Source organism: Theropithecus gelada, chromosome 10 (assembly GCF_003255815.1).
Source record: "Theropithecus gelada isolate Dixy chromosome 10, Tgel_1.0, whole genome shotgun sequence".
Taxonomy (NCBI): Eukaryota; Metazoa; Chordata; class Mammalia; order Primates; family Cercopithecidae; genus Theropithecus; species Theropithecus gelada.
The window spans coordinates 73,534,250-73,557,376 of record NC_037678.1 but is presented as its reverse complement, the minus strand read 5'-3'; the positions used below and the strand labels follow the sequence as shown (position 1 = coordinate 73,557,376).

Below are 23,127 nucleotides of genomic sequence, written 5' to 3'. Positions count from 1 at the left end.
TAACAATGAAGAATGAAATGAGATTGCCTTTCTGTGTAGTAAAGCATCCACATAGAGGGCCTGAGATTGCTATCCTGAGAAAGGCCTGCCTTGAAAGGCTGGATCTTGGCTGACTTCTGTGAACTTGCCTGGTAAAGAGTTCCCTATACTGATATGAAATTAAATGATAAGGGTGGCTCATTAGGCCTAGGCCATACTTGTGCAAACAACATAGTTTATACTGAATACCAGTTTTCCTTCTGGAAGTATGGAGTGTTTGTACAAGCTAGGCAGAGGGTGTTTATGCAACCAACCCCCGTGTAGAAACCTTGGGCACTGAGTCTGATGAGTTTCTCCGGTAGACAACTTTTTTGTTTTTGTTTTTGTTTTTGTTTTTTGAGACGGAGTCTTGCTCTGTCACCCAGGCTGGAGTGCAGTGGTGCCATCTCAGCTCGCTACAGCCTCCGCCTCCCGGGTTCAAGCAATTCTCCTGCCTCAGCCTCCCGAGTAGCTGGGATTACAGGCGTGTGCCACAATGCCCAGCTAATTTTTGTATTTTTAGTAGAGGTGGTTTCACCATGTTGGCCAGGCTGGTCTTGAACTCCTGACCTCAGGTGATCTGCCCGCCTTGGCCTCCCGAAGTGTTGGGATTACAGGCGTGAGCCACTGTGCCCAGCCTAGTAGACAACATTTGTTATGTGTTGTCATAATTTGTTGCTGGAGGAATTCAGCACATCCTTTGTGACTCTACTGGGAGAGGAATGTGGAAGCTCCTGGTTTTCTCTGGACTCCCCTACATACCTTTCCCCTTCATTGATTTCGCTTTGTACCCTTTCCCTGTAATAAATCTTAGCCACAAGTATAACTATATGCTACACCCTGTAATTCTTTCTAGCAAATTACCAAACCTGTGGGTGGTCTTAGAGATCCTCAACACATCTTCCTTCAGGTGGGGCTGAGGTGGGAGATAGACTCAAAATCTAAATCTGCATGGTCTCTCTGTTCTCCTCACCATCCACCAGTGCCTCTCTGTCACAATTCCTAATGAAGATATAACTTAAATGTTCATTTTTTAAAAGCCCAGAGTTTCTCATTAAAAAGGTGTGGTGCAGTGGCTCACGCCTGTAATCCCAGCACTTTGGGATGCCAAGGCAGGCAGATCACTTGAGGTCAGAAGTTCAAGACCAGCATGGCCAACACGGTGAAACCCTGTCTCTACTAAAAATACAAAAATTAGCCAGGCCTGGTGAGGCATGCTGTAATCCCAGCTATTCAGGAGGCTGAGGCATGAGAATCACTTGAACCTGGGTGGAGGTTGCAGTGAACCGAGATTGTGCCACTGCACTCCAGCCTAGGTGACAGACCGAGACGCTGTTTCAAAAAAAATAGGTGTGGTGCAAGCGAGGGGTGCTCCTGCGGCTATGCCTGTCCCATAACATGGATCTTACTGACTCTGTAGCGTGCCTCAAACCAAGCTGCTGATTTCTGAGCTTTGGCAAAATGCTTGGTGATGACTACATGGGCATCTAAGTGCCTATTAATTCTGACAGTCTATGCCTTTGTGATTGTTCCATAGTGGAATGGTTTGGGATTCTCCTGAGACAAATCCCACCCGAGGAAACAAAGGCTGATTGACACAAAGCCTGTAAAAGGAGGTGCAGGAAGAATTTTCCACCCCTGGCCAGAGTCCAAACTAGCCCCTTTCAACATGTAATGAATGAATAGTGATGCACCCAGGACTTTTGATCTCTATAATCCCCAAGCTGTCCAGTTCAGGAAACTGCTCATTCTCCCAGCCAGGCTCTGGCTCCAGGAGGTCTCAGTCATAAAGGTGTGTCTCAGGGAGGAGCTACTAGGACAAGCAATGGTTCCTTATGCTGGCTCTGCTCTGAAAACTGCCAAAGTCTCAGAATACTAAGTGATGCTTCTTTGAGAGACGTGGGGGTTGGATGGCCTTTTTGTGTTATAAGTTAGAATTTTTGTTGCAGCCACACCTTATAAGGCCATATTACCAGCTGGAGTAAAAGACAAGGCCTCGCAAGACTTTCATTGTCCACCTCTGTCATCCAAGGGACTGGTCTCCTTCTTACAGCTTTGACAGTAGTCATGTCATCTTTCCTTTTGATTCTCTCTGACAATGTCTCACTCCTCCCAGGAAAATATAACAACGCCAGTCTTGAAAATAACAACCCCACTCAGCTCCAGAAGGGAGAGCTTATTGGGCTATGAAAGGTATGGCAAGAATGGTACTCACACACAGTTTCATGCGTGTGTGGATAAGTCGGTCACTGAGTTTCCCATATAATTATAGAGACCATCTAAGTCTTTGTAAGTCTTAGCCTTTTCTTAGAGAACCCTTAGTCTTAATTCTCTCAGATAGTTATCTGAATCTAGGGTTGCCTGTAATCTGTGTCTTTCTTTTGGCAGTTTACTAAGAAATCTCTACTTTCTTCTTCTATTTCTACTCAGACTAGAATAGTCCTGCTATATTCCATTACCTTGCAGAAACACCCTTAGTTCTGAGTCATTAAAATCCAGAAAGACTCGGTTTCAAATACCACCTGTGGACTTTGGAAGGCTACATAATGTCTCTGAACTTTGTTTTCCTCACCTATGAAATAGGGGGCTATGAGGAATAAATGCAAGAATTAATGTACCACACTTGGCCTCCTGCCTTACATACAGCAAGCACTGAATACAGGGGAGCCAGTGTATTATACCGCTTGCCACAGCTATTTCTGAGCCTCCAGTTCTCTTTAATCTTTGAAGCTCAGGTTTTAGAGGCCCCCACATTGACAAAAGCATTGGCTTTTTCTTCCATTTCTTTCTCTTATCTTTGATGATTTGCTATGTATTTTCTCTTTTCTTATCTCCTTATAGATAATTCTCTGAGACAGCTGAGTTCTGTTGGCACTTGTAGCCTTAGCTTAGAGTTTTTTGTTTTTTTTTGAGACAGAGTCTTGCTCTGTCACCCAAGCTGGAGTGCAGTGGTGCTATCTCAGCTCACTGCAACCTCCACCTCCTGGGTTCAAGCAATTCTCCTGCCTCAACCTCCCAAGTAGATGGAATTACAGGCACCTGCCACCACGCTCAACTAATTTTTATATTTTTAATAGAGACGGCGTTTCACCATGTTGGCCAGGCTGGTCTCAAACTCCTGACCTCAAGTGATCTACCCACCTCAGGGTCCCAAAGTGCTGGGATTACAGGCATGATCCACCGCACCTGGCCACAATCTTTATTATAAGTACACACTATACTTCCTTCTTTCCCATCCATTCTTAACACTGCCATATTAAGTCAATCAGCATATGCTCATAGAGAACTTAACAAGACTACAGGCAGCATTTTCATGTCAAATAGGACCCCTTAATTTTTCTTCACGTGAATCACTAGGAGTTAGTGATAAATAATGGCTTCCAGATTAAAAAATTGTTTCCTGATTTAGTTTGAGTTTTGTAATGCCTGTAACAAGAGTGTATGATTGATTGAGATATCTAAACAACCAATTTTCTTTTTTGGACATATGCTGTACACATTCTAGATTATTTTTTCCTCCTGAGGTTCTGTTTAGGCCTCACCCCTTCGGCAAGAATAACAATAATCATATGGCATGTTGTCTACATGTGTGGGTTTCTGGAATCTACAGAGTAAAAATAAGTGTGAAACCCCTATCACGAATCTAGCCAGGATAGCTCCAAGGAAAGGCAAATGAGAGCTCTTAAATGTTAGAGTAGGCTGGGCGCGGTGGCTTATGCCTTTAATCCCAGCACTTTGGGAGGTAGAGGTGGGTGGATCACCTGAGGTCAAGAGTATGAGACCAGCCTGGCCAACATGGTAAAACCCCATCTCTACTAAAAATACAAAAATTAGCCAGATGTGCTGGTGGGTGTCTGTAATCCCAGCTACTTGGGAGGTTGAGGCAGGAGAATCACTTGAACCTGGGAGGTGGAGGTTGCAGTGAGCTGATATTGTGCCACTGCAGTCCAGCCTGGGCAACAGAGTGAGACTCTGTCGAAAAAAAAAAAAGAAAAAAAATTGAGTCAAGAAACAGTAAGTCTCAGCCATCAGGAAAATACAAATCAAAACCACAAGGAGATATCGCTTTCCACCCACTAAGACAGCTATCACCAAAAACACAAATAATAATAAGGATGGGCAAGGTTGTGGAGAAATCAGAGCCTTCTTGCAATGCTGGTGGGAATGTAAAATGGTGCAGTTGATTTGGAAAACAGTTTGGCAGTTCCTCAAAAGTTTAAACATAGAGTTACCATATGTTTCAGCAATTTCACTCCTAGGTATATACCAAAGAGAAATGTCCGCATATGTCCACAGAAAACCTTGTATATGCATATTCATAGTAGTATTATTCATAATAGTCAAAAAGTATAAATAACTCAGACGTCCATCCACTGATGAATACGTCAAATGTAATGTATCCATATAGTAGAATATTATTCAGCAATAAAAAGGAATGAAGTACTGATACATGCTACAGCACAAATGAACTTTGAAAACATTGTGAGAAGTGAAAAGAGTCAGACACAAAAGACCACATGGTGTATTATTCTTTTTATAGGAAATGGACAGGATAGGCAAATCCACAGAGACAGAAAGTGGATGTGTGGTTACCGGCAGCTGAGGAGGACTGGGGGAAATGGGACTGACTACTTATCAGTACAGAGTTTCTCTTTAGGGCAAGGAAAATGTCCTAAACTCAGTTGTGGTGATGGGTGTTCAACTCTGTGAATGCACTAAAAACCATGGAATTGTATGCTTTCATTAGGTGAGCTGTATGGTATATGAATTATATCTCTAGAAAATGGTTGTATTAAAAATAAAAAGGCCAGGTGTGGTGGCTCACCCCTGCAATCCCAGCACTCTGGGGGGCCAAGGCAGGCAGATCACTTCCGATCAGGAGTTCGAGACCAGCCTATACAAAAAATAGCCGGGCATGGTGGCGGGAGCCTGTAATCCCAGCTGCTTGGGAAGTGGAGGCAGGAGAATCGCTTGAGCCTGGGAGGCGGAGGTTGCAGTGAGCCAAGATCACACCACTGCCAGACTGGGTGACAGAGTGAGATTCCACCTCAAAATAAATAAATAAATAAGCAGTACAAGATCTTATCTTGATGACAAAGACCAAAGATCAAAAGATAGTTTGTGTAGCTGCTAGCCCTAGGCTAGTAGCAGCATGAAACTGGTAATACATGCTGTAAGGAAGGCACTCTAAGAAAAGCCAAACCTTCTAAAACAGATAAAAGTGGATCATCTAAAAAGATACTTCAATACCACCTTGCCTAGGCTGCTATAAATTATTCTGCAAACCAATCTGGATGGCTCAGGAATAATATTTATAAGTTAAAAGCTAAATCTGTATTCAATGCTATTTAGCAACCACACCAGGTAAAGGTGTTATTGGCCCATTGTGTGTACTTCACGTCCTGTGAACAACCCATAGGTCATTCTAATCCCTTCCTAGGAGTTGTTTATAGGATCTGATTTAGCACTCTGCCTGTAACATGGCAACTAAAATCGGCTTAGCCATCTGTCTCAAATGTTCTCAGTTCACCTCTTCCTGTGAGTAAGTAGCAAAAGTAAAAAATGGTGTTCCTATATTCAGTAATAACCAACTGAAAAAATATAATAAATAAGGCCCTACTGACAATGGCAACAAAGAATACCAAATGCATGAGACCTACATACGGGAAGTATAAAATTGTACTGAAGAACATAAAACAGAAGGCCTGAATAAAAGGAACGATATTCCATGTTCCATGGGAAATTTGGTACTGAAAAGAAATCAATTCTCTCCAAATTATTCCAAAGGTTCAATATAATTCCAATGAAAATTCTAGTGGAAGCATGAGTGTGTGTGAGTGTTGTGTGTGTGAGCGTGTGTGGGCATGCATGCACACGCATGTAAACAAGCATGTTTGCAGGGGTTGAGGGCACGTTTGGACACGTTAATTCTCCAGTTTGCCTGAATGAGACTGTAGCCAAGGGTTTTTTGGAAAACAAAAACAGTGAGAATGAAATGAAGAAAGATCTTCTACAGAATGAAAGGAACAGAACAGAGACCAGAAATAGGCCCTTGTATTTATGAGAAATTTGTAAATGGTATTGGGGTAACTAGCTAGCGTGAGAAGCCATGGCCTGCCCTGCTACTGAAGAGGCCCCAAGCTGGAAATCTCTATTGCATGGAAATCCCTTATGTTAAACTGAAAAGCTCTAGGCTTAGAGCACAGGTAAAAATCTGTTAATAAGGATCCAGACATGAAGACATCTAGAAATCAAGTGTAGCTCACAGGGTGGTTAAGGAATAGTGACACTGTCATGTGAGGCAGAGCTGGAAGCTATTGTATTAATGATATGACTCCCCATAATCCTGGGTTTGAAAGCAGGGGAGATACAGCAGACTCCTCTAATTCAGTCCTGGCTGTCTAATCTCTGCAATCTCGGTGAGACTGAGCCATAGGTGGGCCCTAGGGGGTTGTGACATCTTCCCTTTAAGGAGATAAGTAAATGCTTGCCACCGCTAACTACATGTTAAGTGTCTTAATTTCTGCAGACCCAGAAACTAACAGGGGTGCCCAGGTGTGGTGGCTTATGCTTGTTATCCCAGTACTTTAGGAGGCTGACGAGGGAGGATTGCTTGAGCCCAGGAGTTTAAGACCAGTGTGAGAGCCGGGTGCGGTGGCTCACGCCTGTAATCCCAGCACTTTGGGAGGCCGAGGCGGGCGGATCACAAGGTCAGGAGATCGAGACCACGGTGAAACCCCGTCTCTACTAAAAATACAAAAAATTAGCCGGGCGCAGTGGCGGGCACCTGTAGTCCCAGCTACTCAGGAGGCTGAGGCAGGAGAATGGCGTGAACCCGGGAGGCGGAGCTTGCAGTAAGCTGAGATCGCGCCACTGCACTCCAGCCTGGGCGACAGAGCGAGACTCCGTCTCAAAAAAAAAAAAAAAAAAAAGACCAGTGTGAGAAACATAGTGAGACCCTGTCTTAAAAAAAAAAAAAATTAAATATTTAATGAACTAACAGAGGTCTTGGCCTCCCACACCTCTCCACTGGGAAAAGTGAAAAATTAAACCTCTCTCTCATTCTGTTTTTTAAAATATACTTTTTCTGTAATTAGAGTTAAATATGAACTGTCTCTCACTCTAGACACAAAAATTAATTCCAAATAAATGAACCTTCTGATGCAACAATTCAACTTGTAGGAATTTCATCTACTGAATATTCGTAAAAAGTGGATCAAAATATGTAAAATAATATTTACTACAGTAAGATTTCTATTGGCCAAAAGAGTAGAAAATAATAACTGTTAATCTATGTTGAGGACTTACTATGGCTTTGATTGAAGCTCTTTACACAGAGTTCCTCACTTGAACTTCACAATAATGCTATGAGAAGGGTGGTATTGTTATTTCCATGTTATAGGCAGAGAAACAGTGGTGCAGAGAGGTAATGATACTATCCAAGGTCACGTATCTGGGTTTGCACTCTGAATATCTGGCTCCAAAGCTCACTCTCTTAACCAGTACTCTTCACTGCCTCAATCCAAATGTCCATTCTTCATTCATTTATTCAAAAAACGTTAACTGAGCGCTGCCATGCTCTAGGCATTGGGATAAGCACTGGAGACACCGTGAACAAAAGTAGATATGGCCGGGTGCAGTGGCTCACACCTGTAATCCCAGCACTTTGGGAGGTTGAGGCGGGTGGATCACCTGAGGTCAGGAGTTTGAGACCAGCCTGGCCAACATGGTGAAACCCCATCTCTACTAAAAATACAAAAATTAGCTGGGTGTGGTGGATGGCACCTGTAGTCCTAGCTACTGAGGGACTGAGGCTGAGGGAGGAGAATCGCTTGAACCCAGGAGGAGAAAGGTTGCAGTGAGCCGAGATCACACTACTGCATTCCAGCCTGACAGCGAGACTCTGTCTCAAAAAAAAAAAAAAAAAAAAAAAGTAGATATGGTCCCTCCTGTTATTGAGCTTACAGTCTAATGGGAGAACAAGACATACAATAATGCATACTTATAAACTGATGAGTGCAAGGAAGAAGGTTATACAGTGCTTTCCTATGAGACCATTTAACAGGTCACATGATGAGATGCAGGGTTTGGGGAACATTTCCCTGAAGATGCCACATCAGAGCTGAGATCTGATGGGGGAGTAGGTATGTGTATGTATGTGACAGTGTGAAATGTATTAGTGAAGGGAACAGCTTGTACAATGACCCTGTGGCAGGAGGAAATGTGGTATAATCACACCTGTCACCACAAGCATGATTTTAAGGCCCTGGCTTCTAAGAAACCTATGCATGCCATCCTTTTTGCAACCTCCAAGCCAAGGGTACTAGAGCTTGGGAGGGTGAAGGGTTACAGCAGTTTGGGCCATGCCTCTATGGGATGGGAGAGAAGAAGGAGTCAATACAGTTCAGTCGTTGGGCTGGAACTTCGCATTCTTTGCGTGCAAACAGCACTTTGAGTAATACACATCTGCAGGATGGAATGAATCTGTTCTGGTCTAGAGGGAGGCCACTGTAGACCAGGCCTTCAGACATGTTCCCCTCCAGAAAGGAGAGACAAAGACAGATGGGAAGAAATAAATGACCAGAGACAGAACTCAGTTCCAAAGATACACCATGGTAACAGTGGGAGGTCCTGGCTGCTTCCAAAAGTCAGACAAAATCACACATCCACCTGCCCTCCACTGGAAAACAAGCTTCCCCAGACTCAATTCCCTGTTCACTCCATAAACACTTGGTAGGAGCAAAGCACAGGACTGCAAGCTGCAGGCAACAGAAAGAAATACTGTATGTACTTCTATATCTCATAGTGTTACCAGAAAGGGGTCCTGATCCAGACCCCAAGAGAGGGTTCTTGGACCTTGTGCAAGAAAGAATTCGGGGCGAGTCCATAGTGTAAAGTGAAGGCAAGTTTATTAAGAAAGTAAAGGAATAAAGAATGGCTACTCCAAAGGCAGGGCAGGCGTGGGCTGCTCCACTGATTACAGTTATTGATCATATGCTAAACAAGGGGTGGATTATTCATGAATTTTCCAGGAAAGGGGTGGGCGATTCCCAGAACTGAGGGCTCCTCCCCCTTTTTAGACCATATAGGATAACTTCCTGATGTTGCCATAACGTTTGTAAACTGTCATGGTGCTGGTGGGCATGTCTTTTAGCATGCTAATGCATTATAATTACCATAGAATGAGAAGTGAGAATGACCGGAGGTCACTTTTGTGGCCATCTTGGTTTCAGTGGGTTTTGACTGGCTTTTTTACTGCAACTTGTTGTATCAGCAAGGTCTTTGTCACCTGTGTCACCTGTATCTGCATCTATCTGACCTCCTGTCTCATTCGTGACTTAGAATGCCTCACCTCCTGGGAATGCAGCTCAATAGGTCTCAACCTTATTTTACCCAGCCCCTATTCAAGATGAAGTCGTTCTGGTTCCAATGCCTCTGACAATAGGGCCTCAAATTCTTTTTGAATAATGAGCAGTATAAATAAATAAACATAACAGGAAAAACAACGTATGCACACATAAAAAGGTCAAATTCTGCATAAAATACATTGTGAACAGACCATATTAAAACAAACCAACCCAAATGCCATAAATAATAAAAGGACTGGAAAGAAATATTTCTTAAAAAGCATAAATTATGTTTTGCCTCTCAAGTGTGGAATTATACAGGGATTTTTACTTTTTAATTATATTTTTTGAGATGGAGTCTTGCTTTGTTGCCCAGGCTGGAATGCAATGGCATAATCTTGGCTCACTGCAGCCTCTCTGCTTCCCAGGTTCAAACTATTACCCTGTCTCAGCCTCCTAAGTAGCTGGGATTACAGGCATGTACCACCACACCCAGTCAATTTTTGTGTTTTTAGTAGAGACAGGGTTTCACTATGTTGGCCAGGCTGGTCTCGAGCTCCTGACCTCAGGTGATTCACCTGCCTTGGCCTCCCAAAGTGCTGGGATTACAGGCGTGAGCCACCGCGCCTGACCTATAGGACTTTTTAAAGCTACATTTTTATATTTCCCGAAGTTCTAAAATAAGCACAGGCTTCATTTTTTACGGCAAGATAATAAACTTTATTTAAATTAATTAATTCATTCATTCAATAGACATTCATTGCGTGTTCTAGGCACTAGGGATTCAACAGTGTGTTTGGCATCTGAAGGACCGGGACAGGCAGTGTGGCTGAGGCTGAGGGAGGGAGGAAGAGAAGAATAGGGGGTGTGGAGGGTAGCAGGATCATAAAGGCCTTCATAAAGCATGGAAAGATTTTGTGTTTTATTCTAAATGGAATTAACTAAAACACTAAGCAAGGGTTAAATGAGGTTGGGTGTGGTGGCTCATGCCTGTGATCCCAGCACTTCGGGAAGATTGCTTGAGTCTAGGAATGAGAGACCAGCCTGGGCAACAAAGTGAGATCCTCATCTCTATGACAAGTGAAAAAAAAAAAAAAAATTATATGGGCGGTGGTGGCATATGCCTGTAGTCTCAACTACACAGGAGGTTGAGGCAGGAGGGTCACTTGAGCCCAGGAGGTCAAGGCTACAGTGAGCCATGATTGTGCCACTGCACTCTAGTCTGGGTGACAGAGCAAGACCTTGTCTCAAAAAACAAAAAGGGAAAAAAAGAGTTCAAACACCCTTGCAGGAGAGATAGCAAAAGAGTATAAAATTACGTGGTTCAGATACTGCAGTTAGGACTTCAGAGGAGGGTGAGGACACTGGGCAGGAGCAGTTAGGGACGGCTTCAAAGGAGGAGGAAAATGTTGACTGGACCTGAAGGATGACGTCTCAGGCAGATGAGGAAGGTCATGTGGGCAGAGGACATGTCGCAGCCCTTTCCTTAACAAAATCAAAACCCAAAGCCTGACCTTAGAGGTGAATATTTTAAAGGAAGGAAGCTCTGTATTGATAATGGACAACAAGACCAGAAGAAGGTAGCTGGGAATTGTAAAAATGTTGTCTGATATACCCATACTTGCTCCCATAAGAACCCAGAGTTTGTTAAGCCTCCTGGCTCTTAAGAATATTCACACTAGGGAGGAAAAGAAAATCCCACTAGAGAGCTGCCCAGAGCTTTTGTGCTTTTCTGAACCTATGGAACAATGAAGAAGAGCTTTCAGTTCTTTTTTTCTTTTCTTTTCTGCTTTCTTGTTATTCTTTTAAGTGAGACCTGCCTAGCCATCAAATACAGGCTTTTGACTGAACACAACACAACACAACCATAAGATATGTGTTCTGAAACGACAAGTAGGGCTTGGCTCCCCCAAGTCATTATAACGGTACAATTTTAGAGTACTTCAGGGACAGACAAAGTGCCAGGCACAACATCAAGTCAACCATGAGGGTCACTCAACAAGCAATTACTGCACAAGGGGCCAGAGCAACAAGGAAGAGGGAGGAGGCCAGGGCAGTGTTATAAAAGTAACTGAAGAATTCTTGTGTTCTGTCCTCCCACCAAACAGAAGGCAGCGTGGGCCCAGCATTACTGATTCCCAACCTAGCAACAGAAAGCAGCTCAGTGGGCTCATTTCTCCCTCGGATCTAACAAGAGCCCTTCCAACAACACCAGGTGAGCCTGGCAGTACTCGCACAAGGTATAGAGGGGGAGTTCTGCTTCAAAAAAAAGAAATGATAAAAGGCAGCCAAGGGAAGCACTCTTCTTCCCTGCTGGGCCTGAGACTTCCATACCTCACCAAGAGATACTAAGGTAGTGGACTGGCACTGGTGGGAGGGACTCAGCCACAACAAGCAGCCCAGCCCAGTCCAGGAAGCCTCTCTATCCCCATAGGCCTGAAACTCCATTCCCCCAATCCAGGGACATAGGAGGTAGCCCATGGCACCAATAAAAGAGATTCTGCCAGCCGGGCGCAGTGACTCATGCCTGTAATCCCAGCACTTTGGGAGGCCGAGGCAGGCGGATCACAAGTTCAGGAGTTTGAGATCAGCCTGGCCAATATGGTAAAACCCCATCTCTACTAAAAATACAAAAATTAGCCAGGCGTGGTGGCGGGCGCCTGTAGTCCCAGCTACTTGGGAGGCTGAGGCAGGAGAATCACTTGAACCCAGGAGGTGGAGGTTGCAGTGAGCCAAGTTCATGCCATTGCACTCCAGCCTGGGCAACAGAGTGAGACTCCATCTCAAAATAAAAAAAAAAAGAAAAAGAAAAAAGAGATTCTGCCAAAAGTGCATGGCTTAAGAAGCCTCTTTGTCTCCATAGACCTGAGACTCCACTCATCAATGGAGAGAAATCTAGTGGCCCTGGTCTGGGGTAAGTCCTTCTGCCCCCTTAGGCAGCATGAGCAAAGACTTGTGAGAGCCCCAGCAGTGCCAAATACACCAAACAGACCCAAATAACATTGTAAAGGCTCTGAAAATGAAACTATCATGTAAACCACACTCCATGAAAGTGGGCCAGGACCTGTGTGCTAAATGTAAATACAGTGAGTGCCTACTAAAATAAAATATTTAAATAGGACCCTGAATATCCTAACATAACAGACAAAATGTCTGAGATACAATTTAAAAAATCATCTGTTATACCAAGAACCAGAAAAATCACAACTTGGACGAGAAAGAACAACCAATCAACTGATCCCAACCAAGATGAATTAGATGTCAGAATTATCTGAGAGGATTTTAAAGCAGTTGTCATAAAAATGTTTTAAAAATCAATTACCAATTCTCTTAAAACAAATAAAAAATAGAAAATCTCAGCAATAAGTAGAAATTATAAAAAAGAACCAATGAAAATTACAGAACTAAAAATACAGTAACAGAAATAGAAATCTCAATAGATAATCTCAATATTAGAGAGGAGATTACAGAATAGAATCAGTGAACTTTAGGACAGACCAAAGAATTGAACTAATGTGAGAATACAGAAAATGGACTGAAAAAAGAATAAACGGAGCTTCCAGGGCTTGTGAGACTATAACAAAAAAGCCAACATTTGTATTACTGAAGTGCCAGAAGGAGAGGAGAATAAAGGGCCTAAAATAGTATTTGAATAAATAATGGCTGAAAACTTTCCAAATTTGGCAGACACAAATCTACAGATTCAAAAGCTGAGCAAACCCCAAAGAGAAATCCAAAGAAATCCATACCACAACACATGATAATTGAACTTCTGAAAACTAGAGACAAACAAAACATGTTAAAAGCAGCCAGGGAGGAACTATGCACCACTTATAGGGGAACCCAGTATGAATGACAGCAGATTTCTCATCTGAAACCATGGAGGCCAGCTGGAAGTGGCACAACATTGTTCAAGTGCTGAAAGAAAAGAACTGTCAATCATGAATTCTGTATCTGGCAAAATTACCCTTCATGAATAAAGGGGAAATAAAACCATTCTCAGACAAAGGAAAGTTAAAACAATTTGACACAAGCAAATAAATCCTTAAAGACTGGCTGAAGAAAGTTCTTCAAATAAAAAGAAATTATAAAAAAAAGGAATCTTGGAACATCAAGAAGGAAGAAAGAGCAGCGGAAACAATCAGAAATACGCGCATATACAATAGACTATTCTCGTCATGAATTTTACAATCATAGTCACTGATTCTAACAACAACAACAAAAAACCCTATCTGATACTCATGAAAATTATATTTAAAATCATGGAAGGTAAATAGATCTAAATGAAAGTAAGATTTCCACATTTCACTCAAAATGGTTAAGTCACATATGTATAGCGTAATACTGACAGCAACCTCTAAAAGAATTATACAAAGAGATCATTTGAAAGCCTTGTAAATAAATCAAGATGAATTTTTAAAAGATGTTCAAGAAATCCAAAGAAAGACAACAGAGAGAAACAGAGTAATAAGAACTAGAGGAAAAAAAACAGAAAACAAATAATAAAATTGCATACCTAAGAGGTTTAGTAATATCAGTAATTTATCAGTAATTAGTAATATCAGTAATATCCACTAATATCAGTAATTATCTTAAGTGTAACTTGTCTAGATACAACAATCAAAAGACAGAAATTGACAGAGTGAATTTAAAAAGGATCCAAATATATGCTGCTTATAAGAGACTCATTTGAAATTCAATAACATAGGTGGGATAAAAGAATATAATATTAATTTTTAAAAATCAGGAGTAGCTACATTTACATCTGATAAGGTAGATTCAGAGCAAAGAAATTTACTAGAGACAAAGAGGAACATTATATAATGATAAAAGAATCAATTTTCCAGGAAGCCATAACAATTCTAAGTGTGTATGCACCAAACAACAGCAAAATCAAAAGCAAAAAATAATAAGAGTTGAAAGGAGAAATAGATAAACCCACAATTACAGTTGGGGACTGTAATTCAACATCCCCTTCTAAGCAACTGATATGGTTTGGATTTGTGTCCCCCAGCACATCCCACGTCGAATTGAGGAGGGGGCTGGTGGGAGGTGATTGAATCGTGGGGTGATTTCCCCCTTGCTGTTCTCATGATAGTGAGTGAGTTCTCATGAGATCTGATGGTTTAGAAGTGTGTGGCACTTCCCCCTTTGCTCTCTCGCTGTCTCCTGCTCCACCAGGTGAAGATTGTGCCTGCTTCCCCTTTGCCTTCTGCCCTGATTGTAAGTTTCCTGAGGCTTCCCCGTCATGTTTCCTGCCAAGCCTGGGAACTGTGAGTCAACTAAACCTCTCTTCTTCATAAATTACCCAGTCTCAGGAAGTTCTTTATAGCAGTATGAGAATGGACTAATACAGCAACTAATAAAATGACTAGATGGAAGATCAGCAACGATAGAGAAGAGCTGAACAACATGATGCTCATTTTAGGACACACTTTTCATCCTCTGGGAGAAACTTGTCTACCCCAAAGAGATTTGTACCTTGGGAAAATCCCTTGAGGAGCTCACCACGTCCCTACCTGCTGAGAGCACAGACAAGCAGAGTACAGGCTATGTTAGAATCAGCACAGAAACTTCATATGTGTAAGTATCATACATAGGTCCTTAAGGTTAGAGGAAACCTTAAAGGTCATTAGCCCAATGTTGACCCCAATGCAGTTATTTATTTCTTAAGTTATTGCCTCCACCAAGCAATCTAGCTCTGTGATGTCCAACTAAGGGCAAGAGAAGGCAACTTTCCCCTTTATGGGCCATCATAATTGATGCTCAGTGTCAGTGAGGGAAGAAGAATCGATACCATAGCTTTAGCCCATACTCCAGCAGGCCTCATGACAGAAAGCTTGCTGCCTCCCATTCTCTCTTGGGTTGTTAGGAAGTTTTTTCTTATAAAATGAGAAAAATGTTTCCTACGTTGTTAGGTAGTTCCAATTAGTACAGTCTCAAGAAGATGACAATATGGGCTGGGTATGGTGACTCACACCTGTAATCCCAGCACTTTGGGAGGCCGAGGTGGGCGGATCACCTCAAGTCAGGAGTTTGAGACCAGCCTGGCCAATGTGGTGAAACTCCGTCTCTACTAAAAATACAAAAATTAGCTGGGTGTAGTGGTACACAACTGTAGTCTCAGCTACTCAGAAGGCTGAGACAGGAAAATCACTTGAACCTGAGAGGTCGAGGTTGCAGCGAGTGGAGCTCATGCCACTACACTCACTCTGTTGCCTGGGCAACAGAGTGAGACTCTGTCTCAAAAAAAGAAAAAAAAAAAAAGAAAGAAAGAAGATGAAAGTATGTATAAATTGCCCTAAAATATTTATACCCCCTCAACCAGCAAATCAGAAACGTGCGCTAAGACTGATTACAGATGTTTATAATAACACTGCCTATCACAAACAAACCTTGATTAAACCTAAATGTCCAACAAAAGAGGACTGGTTGAATTAAATTACAGCATACCCATAGGATGAAATGCCATCTAATCACAATAATTACAAATCCTATTTTAAAAGAATACTTAAAGGCAGGGCACAGTGCCTCACGCCTGTAATCCCAGCACTTTGGGAGGCCAAGGCAGGATTGCTTGAGCCCAGGAGTTCAAGACCAGATGGTGAAACCCCATCTCTAGAAGAAATACAAAAATTCTCTGTGTATGGTGGCACATGCCTGTGGTCGCAGCTATTTGGGAGGCTGAGGTGGGAGAATCACTTGAGCCTGGGAGGTCAAGGCTGCGGTGAGCTATAACTGTCCTACTACACTCCAGCCTGAGTGACAGAGTGAGACCCTGTCTCAAAAAAAAAAAAAAAAAAAAGAGTACTTAATGACACGGGGAAAGGTTCATAATACATTTTAAAGTAAAAAAAACCAGATGTTACATATACATGTATACATATACAAGTATAAACAAAATTAATAAAATATACAATTAATATACTATTAACGGGGACTATCACTACCATTAGAGAGATATTTATTCAGTGCTTTTGTTTTCCTCATATTTTATAAAAGTTTCACTTCTGTAATCAGAGAACAACACAGTTTTCTTTTTGTTGTTGTTGTTTTTTCTTTTCTGAGACAGAGCCTCACTCTGTTGTCCAGGCTAGAGTGCAGCGGCTTGATCACGGCTCACTGCAGCCTCAACCTCCTAGGCTCAAGCCATCCTCTAGCCTTAGCCTCCTGAGTAGCTGGGACTACAAGTGTGTGCTACAATGCCCAGCTAATTTTTACTTTTTTGTAGAGATGGGGATCTCACTTTGTTGCCCAGGCTGGATTCAAACTCCTGGGCTCAAGTGATCCTCCCACCTGGGCCTCCCAAAGTGCTAGGATTACAGGCATGAGCCACCACACCCAGTCTTTATTTTGATTTTGACTTAAGAATTTTACTCTTCCTCATGACAGCAATTGGCCTACCTCTTGCCATCCTTTTCCTCCCATCCATCCTTCATGAGTCCCCTGGGGCTCTGAAAATTTGAATTCCACTGCTCTCACCTTGCCTGGCCCCAGAATGCTCCTGTCTCCCTAATTATTACTTTAGCCCGAATACACCCACAGTCCCCTTTCTTCTTTCTCTTCAGCAGGTTAAGACAGGATGGCATTTTCTGAAATCAGTTGGGAGAATGAAAAGGAAGTAATTAGAGACAACACTGGCAGCAACAAAAGGGATGTGGCAAGAATTGACTTTCTTACCCAACATGCCATCTACCCCTGTGCTATCTAATATGGCAGCCATTAGTCATGTGTGGCTACTGAGCACTCGAAATGTAGCTGGTCGAAACTGAGATGTGCTGTATGTGCAACATATGCATCAGATTTTGAAAACTTTATTTATTTATTTATTTTTGAGACAGAGTCTTGCTCTGTCGCCCAGCCTGGAGTGCAATGGCACAATCTCAGCTCACTGCAACCTCTGCCTCCCTGGTTCAAGCAATTCTCCTGCCTCAGCCTCCCAAGTAGCTGGGATTACAGACACCCGCCACCATGCTCAGCTAATTTTTGTATTTTTAGTAGAGACAGGGTTTCACCATGTTGGTGAGGCTGGTCTCAAACTCCTGACTTCTCAGGTGATCTGCCCCCTTCGGCCTCCTGAAGTGCTGAAATTACAGGCATGGGCCACTGCACCTGGCCTGAGAACTTTATTTTAAAAAAGAGTGTAGGCCGGGCGTGGTGGCTCACACCTGTAATCCCAGCACTTTGGGAGGCCAAGGTGGGCGGATCATGAGGTCAGGAGATGGAGACCATCCTGGCTGACACGGTGAAACCCCGTCTCTACTAAAAATACAAAAAATTAGCCGGGCGTGGTGGCAGGCGCCTCTAGTCCCAGTTACTTGGGAGGCTGAGGCAGGAGAATGGCGTGACCCCAGGAGGCAGAGCTTGCAGTGAGCCGAGATCATGCCACTGCACTCCAGCCTGGGCAACAGAGCAAGACTCCATCTCAAAAAAAAAAAAAAAAAAAAAGAGTGTAAAATATCTCTTACATAATTTTTATATGGATTACATGCTGAAATGATTTTGGATATATTGGGTTAGATAAAATAAATGTTTAAACATTGATTCACCTAGGTTTCTATTTTTACCTTTTAAAACATGTGGCTACTAGAACATTGAAAATTATGTATGTGGCTCTATTTCTATTGGACAGTGTTGCCCTAGGGGGCTCTTCCCCCTTTCTCCCATCTGCCTCTCCCAGAGGGGTTACAAAACTAAATACTCATTTTCCCATCTCTCTTTCAGCTAGGGATGGTCATAGTGACATAGCTCTGGCCAAGTGGAAGGCTGGTGGGGTGGGGATTTGGATGGGATTCTGGGAAGGTTTTGGCTTTCCTGATTTAAAAAAAGACCGACACAATACACCCATTAGAATGAGTAAAATCTGGCACACTGATGACACCAAACGCAGGTGAGGATGTGGAGCAACAGACACTCCCATTCATTGCTGGTGGGAATGCAAAGTGGTACAGTTATTTTGGAACACAGTTTGGCAGTTTCTAACAAAACTAAACATACTCTTACACTCTCACTCCTTGGTATTTACCCGAAAGAACTGAAAACGTATGTCCATACAAAAACCTGCACATAAATGTTTACATCAGCTTTATTCATAATTGTCAAAACGTGGAAGCAACTAAGATGTCCTTCAGTAGGTAACTGAATAAACTATGGTACATCTCGACAGTGGAATATTATTTAGAGCTCAAAAGAAATAAGTTATCGGCCAGGTGCCGTGGCTCATGCCTATAATCCCGGCACTTTGGGAGGCCAAGTCGGGTGGATTGCCTGAGCTCAGGAGTTCACAATCAGCCTGGACAACACGGTGAAATCCTGTCTCTACCAAAATACGAAAAATTAGCTGTACGTGGCAGCGTGTGCCTGTAGTCCCAGCTACTCAGAGACTGAGGCTGGAGAATTGCTTGAACTTGGGAGGCAGAGGTTGCAGTGAGCCAAGATCGTGCCATTGCACTCCAGCCTGGGCAACAAGAGTGAGACTTCATCTCAAAAAATAAAAAAAAAAGCCCAACAAACAAGAAATGAGTTATTAAGCCATAGAAATACATGGCTTGATAAGTATTGCATATTACAATACGCATATTACTAAACGAAGAAAAAAAATTAGAAAAGGCTGCCAACTACATGATTCCCATTATATGACATTCTGGAAAAGGCAAAACTATGGAGACAGTGAAAAAATCAGTGGTTGCCAGTGGTTGCCAGCGGTTGGGGAAAGGGAGGGATGAATAGGGGAAGCATTGAGGATTTTTAGGGCAGTGAAACTACTCTGTATGAGACTATGAGACTATAACGCTGAATGTATGTCATCACAGGTTTATCCAAACCCACAGAATGTACAACACCAAGAGTGAGCCCTAATGTAAACTGTGAACGTGGGGTGACTGTGATGTGTCAATATAGGTCCATCAGCTGTAACAAATGCACCACTGGCTTCAGGGATGTTGATAATGAAGAGACGGTGGGTGTGGACGGGTGGGTAGGAGGTGTATGAGAAATCTCTGTACCTTGAATCTAAGAAAAAAAAAATCTAAAGCTACTTAAATAAAGTCTTAAAAGAGAACAAAAATGTTAAAAAAAAAAAAAAAAAAAAAGACCCAGCTGGCATTGCCCCTTCCTCCCTCTCCCATTTCTTCCTGTCCTGAACAAAGGCTTAATGCCCAGAGCCGAGGCAGGCAATTCATGGCCATGAGAACCAAAGCCAGCCTGCCAAGGGAGGGGAGATGTGAGGCCTGAATTCTTGCTGGCAACGTTTAGCAACTGAACCAAAACCAATTCACGTCTCTTGTCATGTGAGAAAAATAAAGCCCTGCTTTTCTGAAGGCACCTTAAGTGGTATTGTTTCTTGCAGCTGCACATAATCCTAAATGACAGAACAGACAAGTCTCCATAGGACAGGCCTCTGCCCTAAGCCAACACACATATAGCCTCTGTAGCTGCCACAAGCTCGCTCAAGGCCGCCACCTTCATTCATGCCACAAGCTTGCCACAAGGCACCTAGGAAGCTTGTGGCATCTCATCTCCTTGTAGGTCAAGACCCAAGAGGCCCAGTTTTAAAGCTTCTGAAACCCCCTAGGCCGTTTCAGTTTTTGGTCTGGGGAACTGTGGTGGTGGGGTATGCTGACCTCATCTCCAGGTCATACGCCTCCACGGGGAAGTAGTCAGCACCATCAAGATCTACAAGGTAATACTTGAATTACGAAAAGCACAAATTATGTATCATCGGAACCAGCGAACACACAGTAGCAGGAAGGATGCTCGCTCCCAAGGCCCTTCAGTCATCAGAGGACACACTCAAGCCCCACCTGAGTCTTCTCCCCATTCCATCGGCCATCCCTGTCAGGATGTGGTGTCAGGGCCATTCCCAACAGCCTCTTCCGAGTAGACTCCAATTTGTCTAATTCTCCTTGAAGGGTGCTCCTGGGAGAAAAGAAAAGGCTGCTAATTTGCATGACACAGACTCTTCTCACAGCATGGAACCACCAAGACATCAAAATACACCAGCTGCCTGAACCTGAAGTGCAGCCAAACAGAAATGAGATTTTTGTGGATGCTAATAGGCACTATGCAGCCTTGGATCATTTCCTCTAGTTCTAGATCCAACTTATGTGACTGTGGGCAAGTGACTGTTACGAGAAAACCTCGGCTAAAACACTCTCCTGGTCTCAGACCTTCTGACACCAACCTAGAGCGGTTCCTCCTCCATCATGAAAAGCAGTTGAATTGGCAAACTGTGACTGTGACAAATGTCTGTGGTTACTGTCTCAGTAAACAGCGCCCTCCATCCAGGTGCACAGGCCCAAGCCCTACGGTCATTGTCGATTCCTCTTTCTCTCCCACTCAATAATATGGAACTCATTAGCAGAACGCATAAGGTCTGCCTTCAAAATGCATCCCAAGTGCAGGTACTTCTCACCTTTCTTTACTATGCCAGTCCAAGCTATTGTCACCTCACACCTGGACCCTTCTAAAAGCCTATTTGGTCTTTGCTTCCACTCTCACTCCCTAAGTTCTATTCTCTACCCAGTAGCCGGAATGGCCCTATTAATCAAGTCCTGTCATTCCTCTGCTTTCACCTCTCCAACGTCCTCACATCTCCTTCTGAGTAAAATCTAAATTCCTCTCCATGACTCAAAGGTCCTGGTAATCTAGACCCCCGCCTCTTGTCTACCTCCACTGGCTCTATCACTCCCTCCTCTCCAGCTGCTCTGGTATCCTATCTCAGAGACTCTGCACAGCTATTTCCTCTGCTTAGAACATTCTTCCACCATTTATCAGCCCCTCACTTCCTTCAGCCCTCTTGTTCGTTCTACATCCTTGGAGAGGCCCTGCATGGCACATATTTTACTGTCTGTCTCCTCCTACCAGAATGTAAGCTCCCTGATGGCAGGATCTTTGTTTCTTCCTCTATCACCAGCCCCCTAGTAGAGCGTCTGAGAATGTGTTGAATGAATGAATAAATACTGCAAATGCATAAATAGCTTGCTCAAAGTCCGACAATGGTGCTGACTGGCTTTCAGAGTCTCTACTGAGGAATAAAAATAACTTTGTCCCTCAGTGTCCCAGAGATGTCACAGGGCTCGCTTTGGTTGAACCAGAGGTAGGATGCCCCAAGTTCTATCTGTTCAGGTAGGTCTTTTCCCCAGAAGCAGCTCCTGGCAGGACGAGGGAGTCCTATGAATTCTAAAACCCCCACAGAACAGGGTTTAAAAAGTACTAAATTAGAGGTTTCTAAAGGCTTCTCTAACCCAAAACTCAAATACAGTTAGTGGATCAGAAGAAGCAAAAAGACCTTCCCTGGTCTGTCCTTCCCCTACAGCTGCTACACTTCTCAGAAAGTGGCCACAAAGGGACAAAAGAAGGAACTTGATGCCCTGTGACATTATCACCCTGATAGAGTTGCAATGCTAAACTCTGATTGAGCCCTGCTGTTTCAGAAGTATAATATCAAGCAATGCACTAATGAGATGAGGAAACTGCATCAAGGAAGCCAGCTCATCCTTGGGGAAATGAGAACACAGTGTCTGACGTCAGCATGACACCCAACTCCTATCTTAGCACAGGCTACAGATAGTATGCTGCTGTCAGCTTCATTATGGAAACAATACAGAAATCTGCAGCAGACATTACTCCCAGCTTCTGGACTGTGAATCAATGACACCAATGCTTCAGGAACCAAATTGGAAGGCTAGACAAAGTCATCAAACTTGAGGATTCAGCAAGGTAATGGGACTGAATATGGTTTCTGGCGCAGAGCTGCTATTAGTCAGGGCAATGTGAAATTCACTGCTACTAGAGCTTCCTGGGTGGATTCACTCATTCATTCAACAAACATTTGCTGGCAATAAAGAGATCTGCCACGCAACAAAGAGAAGAAAAAGACTACAAAAGATTACCCTGCCTTTTGTAAACTAACAATGTAATAACTATGATGACAGTGCTAAAAAAAGAGCAGCCAGCTGGGTGTGGTGGCACATGCCTGTAATCCCAGCATTTTGGAAGGCTGGGGCAGGAGGATGGCTTGAGGCCAGGAGTTTGAGACAAGCCTTGGCAACACAGTAAGACCCCGTATTTATTTACATATATTTTTAAAAAGAGCAGCCAACATTTTTTTGAGCACTTATCCTAGCAAGTACCGCTGGATTCTTTTTTTTGTTTTTTATTTTTTGTTTTTGAGTTGGAGTCTCTGTCATGCAGGCTGGAGTGCAATGGCGCGATCTCAGCTCACTGCAACATCCGCCTCCTGGGTTCAAGCCATTCTCCTGCCTCCGACTCCAGAGTAACTGGGATTACAAATCTGTGCCACCACGCCCGGGTAATTTTTGTATTTTTAGGAGAGATGGAGTTTCATCATGTTGGTCAGGCTGGTCTCGAACTCCTGACCTTGTGATCTGCCTGCCTCGGCCTCCCAAAGTGCTAGGATTACAGGTATGAGCCACTGCGCCCGGCCATGTTGTATTCTTTAAGTGCAAGATCTCACACTATCATCACAACAGCCCTCGGTATTACTGTCCTTGTTTTGAAGATGAAGAAACTGAGGCTCAGACACTGATTCAGAATCACAGCAGGGTTCAAATCCCCTGACTATAAAAGCCAGTGCCCATAACTGCTAGGAAACACTGCTTACTCTAACCTAGTGCATTAACCTAAGTAGGATAAATAGGGACTTCACCTTCTGATAGTGAAGGGAGGGTTTCTGAAAACAAAAAGAAGGCCAGGTGCGGCGGTTTATGTCTATAATCCCAGCACTTTGGGAAGCCAAGGA

General features: G+C 43.2%; 1 protein-coding gene across 1 annotated transcript in view; it reads right to left on the bottom strand.

Annotated features, from left to right (window-relative positions):
- Window positions 1–20,040: 20,040 nt before the first annotated feature.
- Window positions 20,041–23,127, bottom strand: part of LOC112632491 — a 43,228-nt gene continuing 40,141 nt past the window's right edge. The window contains exon 4 of the mRNA XM_025398147.1: window positions 20,041–20,282. Within this exon, the coding sequence (XP_025253932.1) occupies window positions 20,202–20,282 (81 nt within the window). The 3' untranslated portion in view covers window positions 20,041–20,201. The remainder of the gene's footprint in view (window positions 20,283–23,127) is intronic.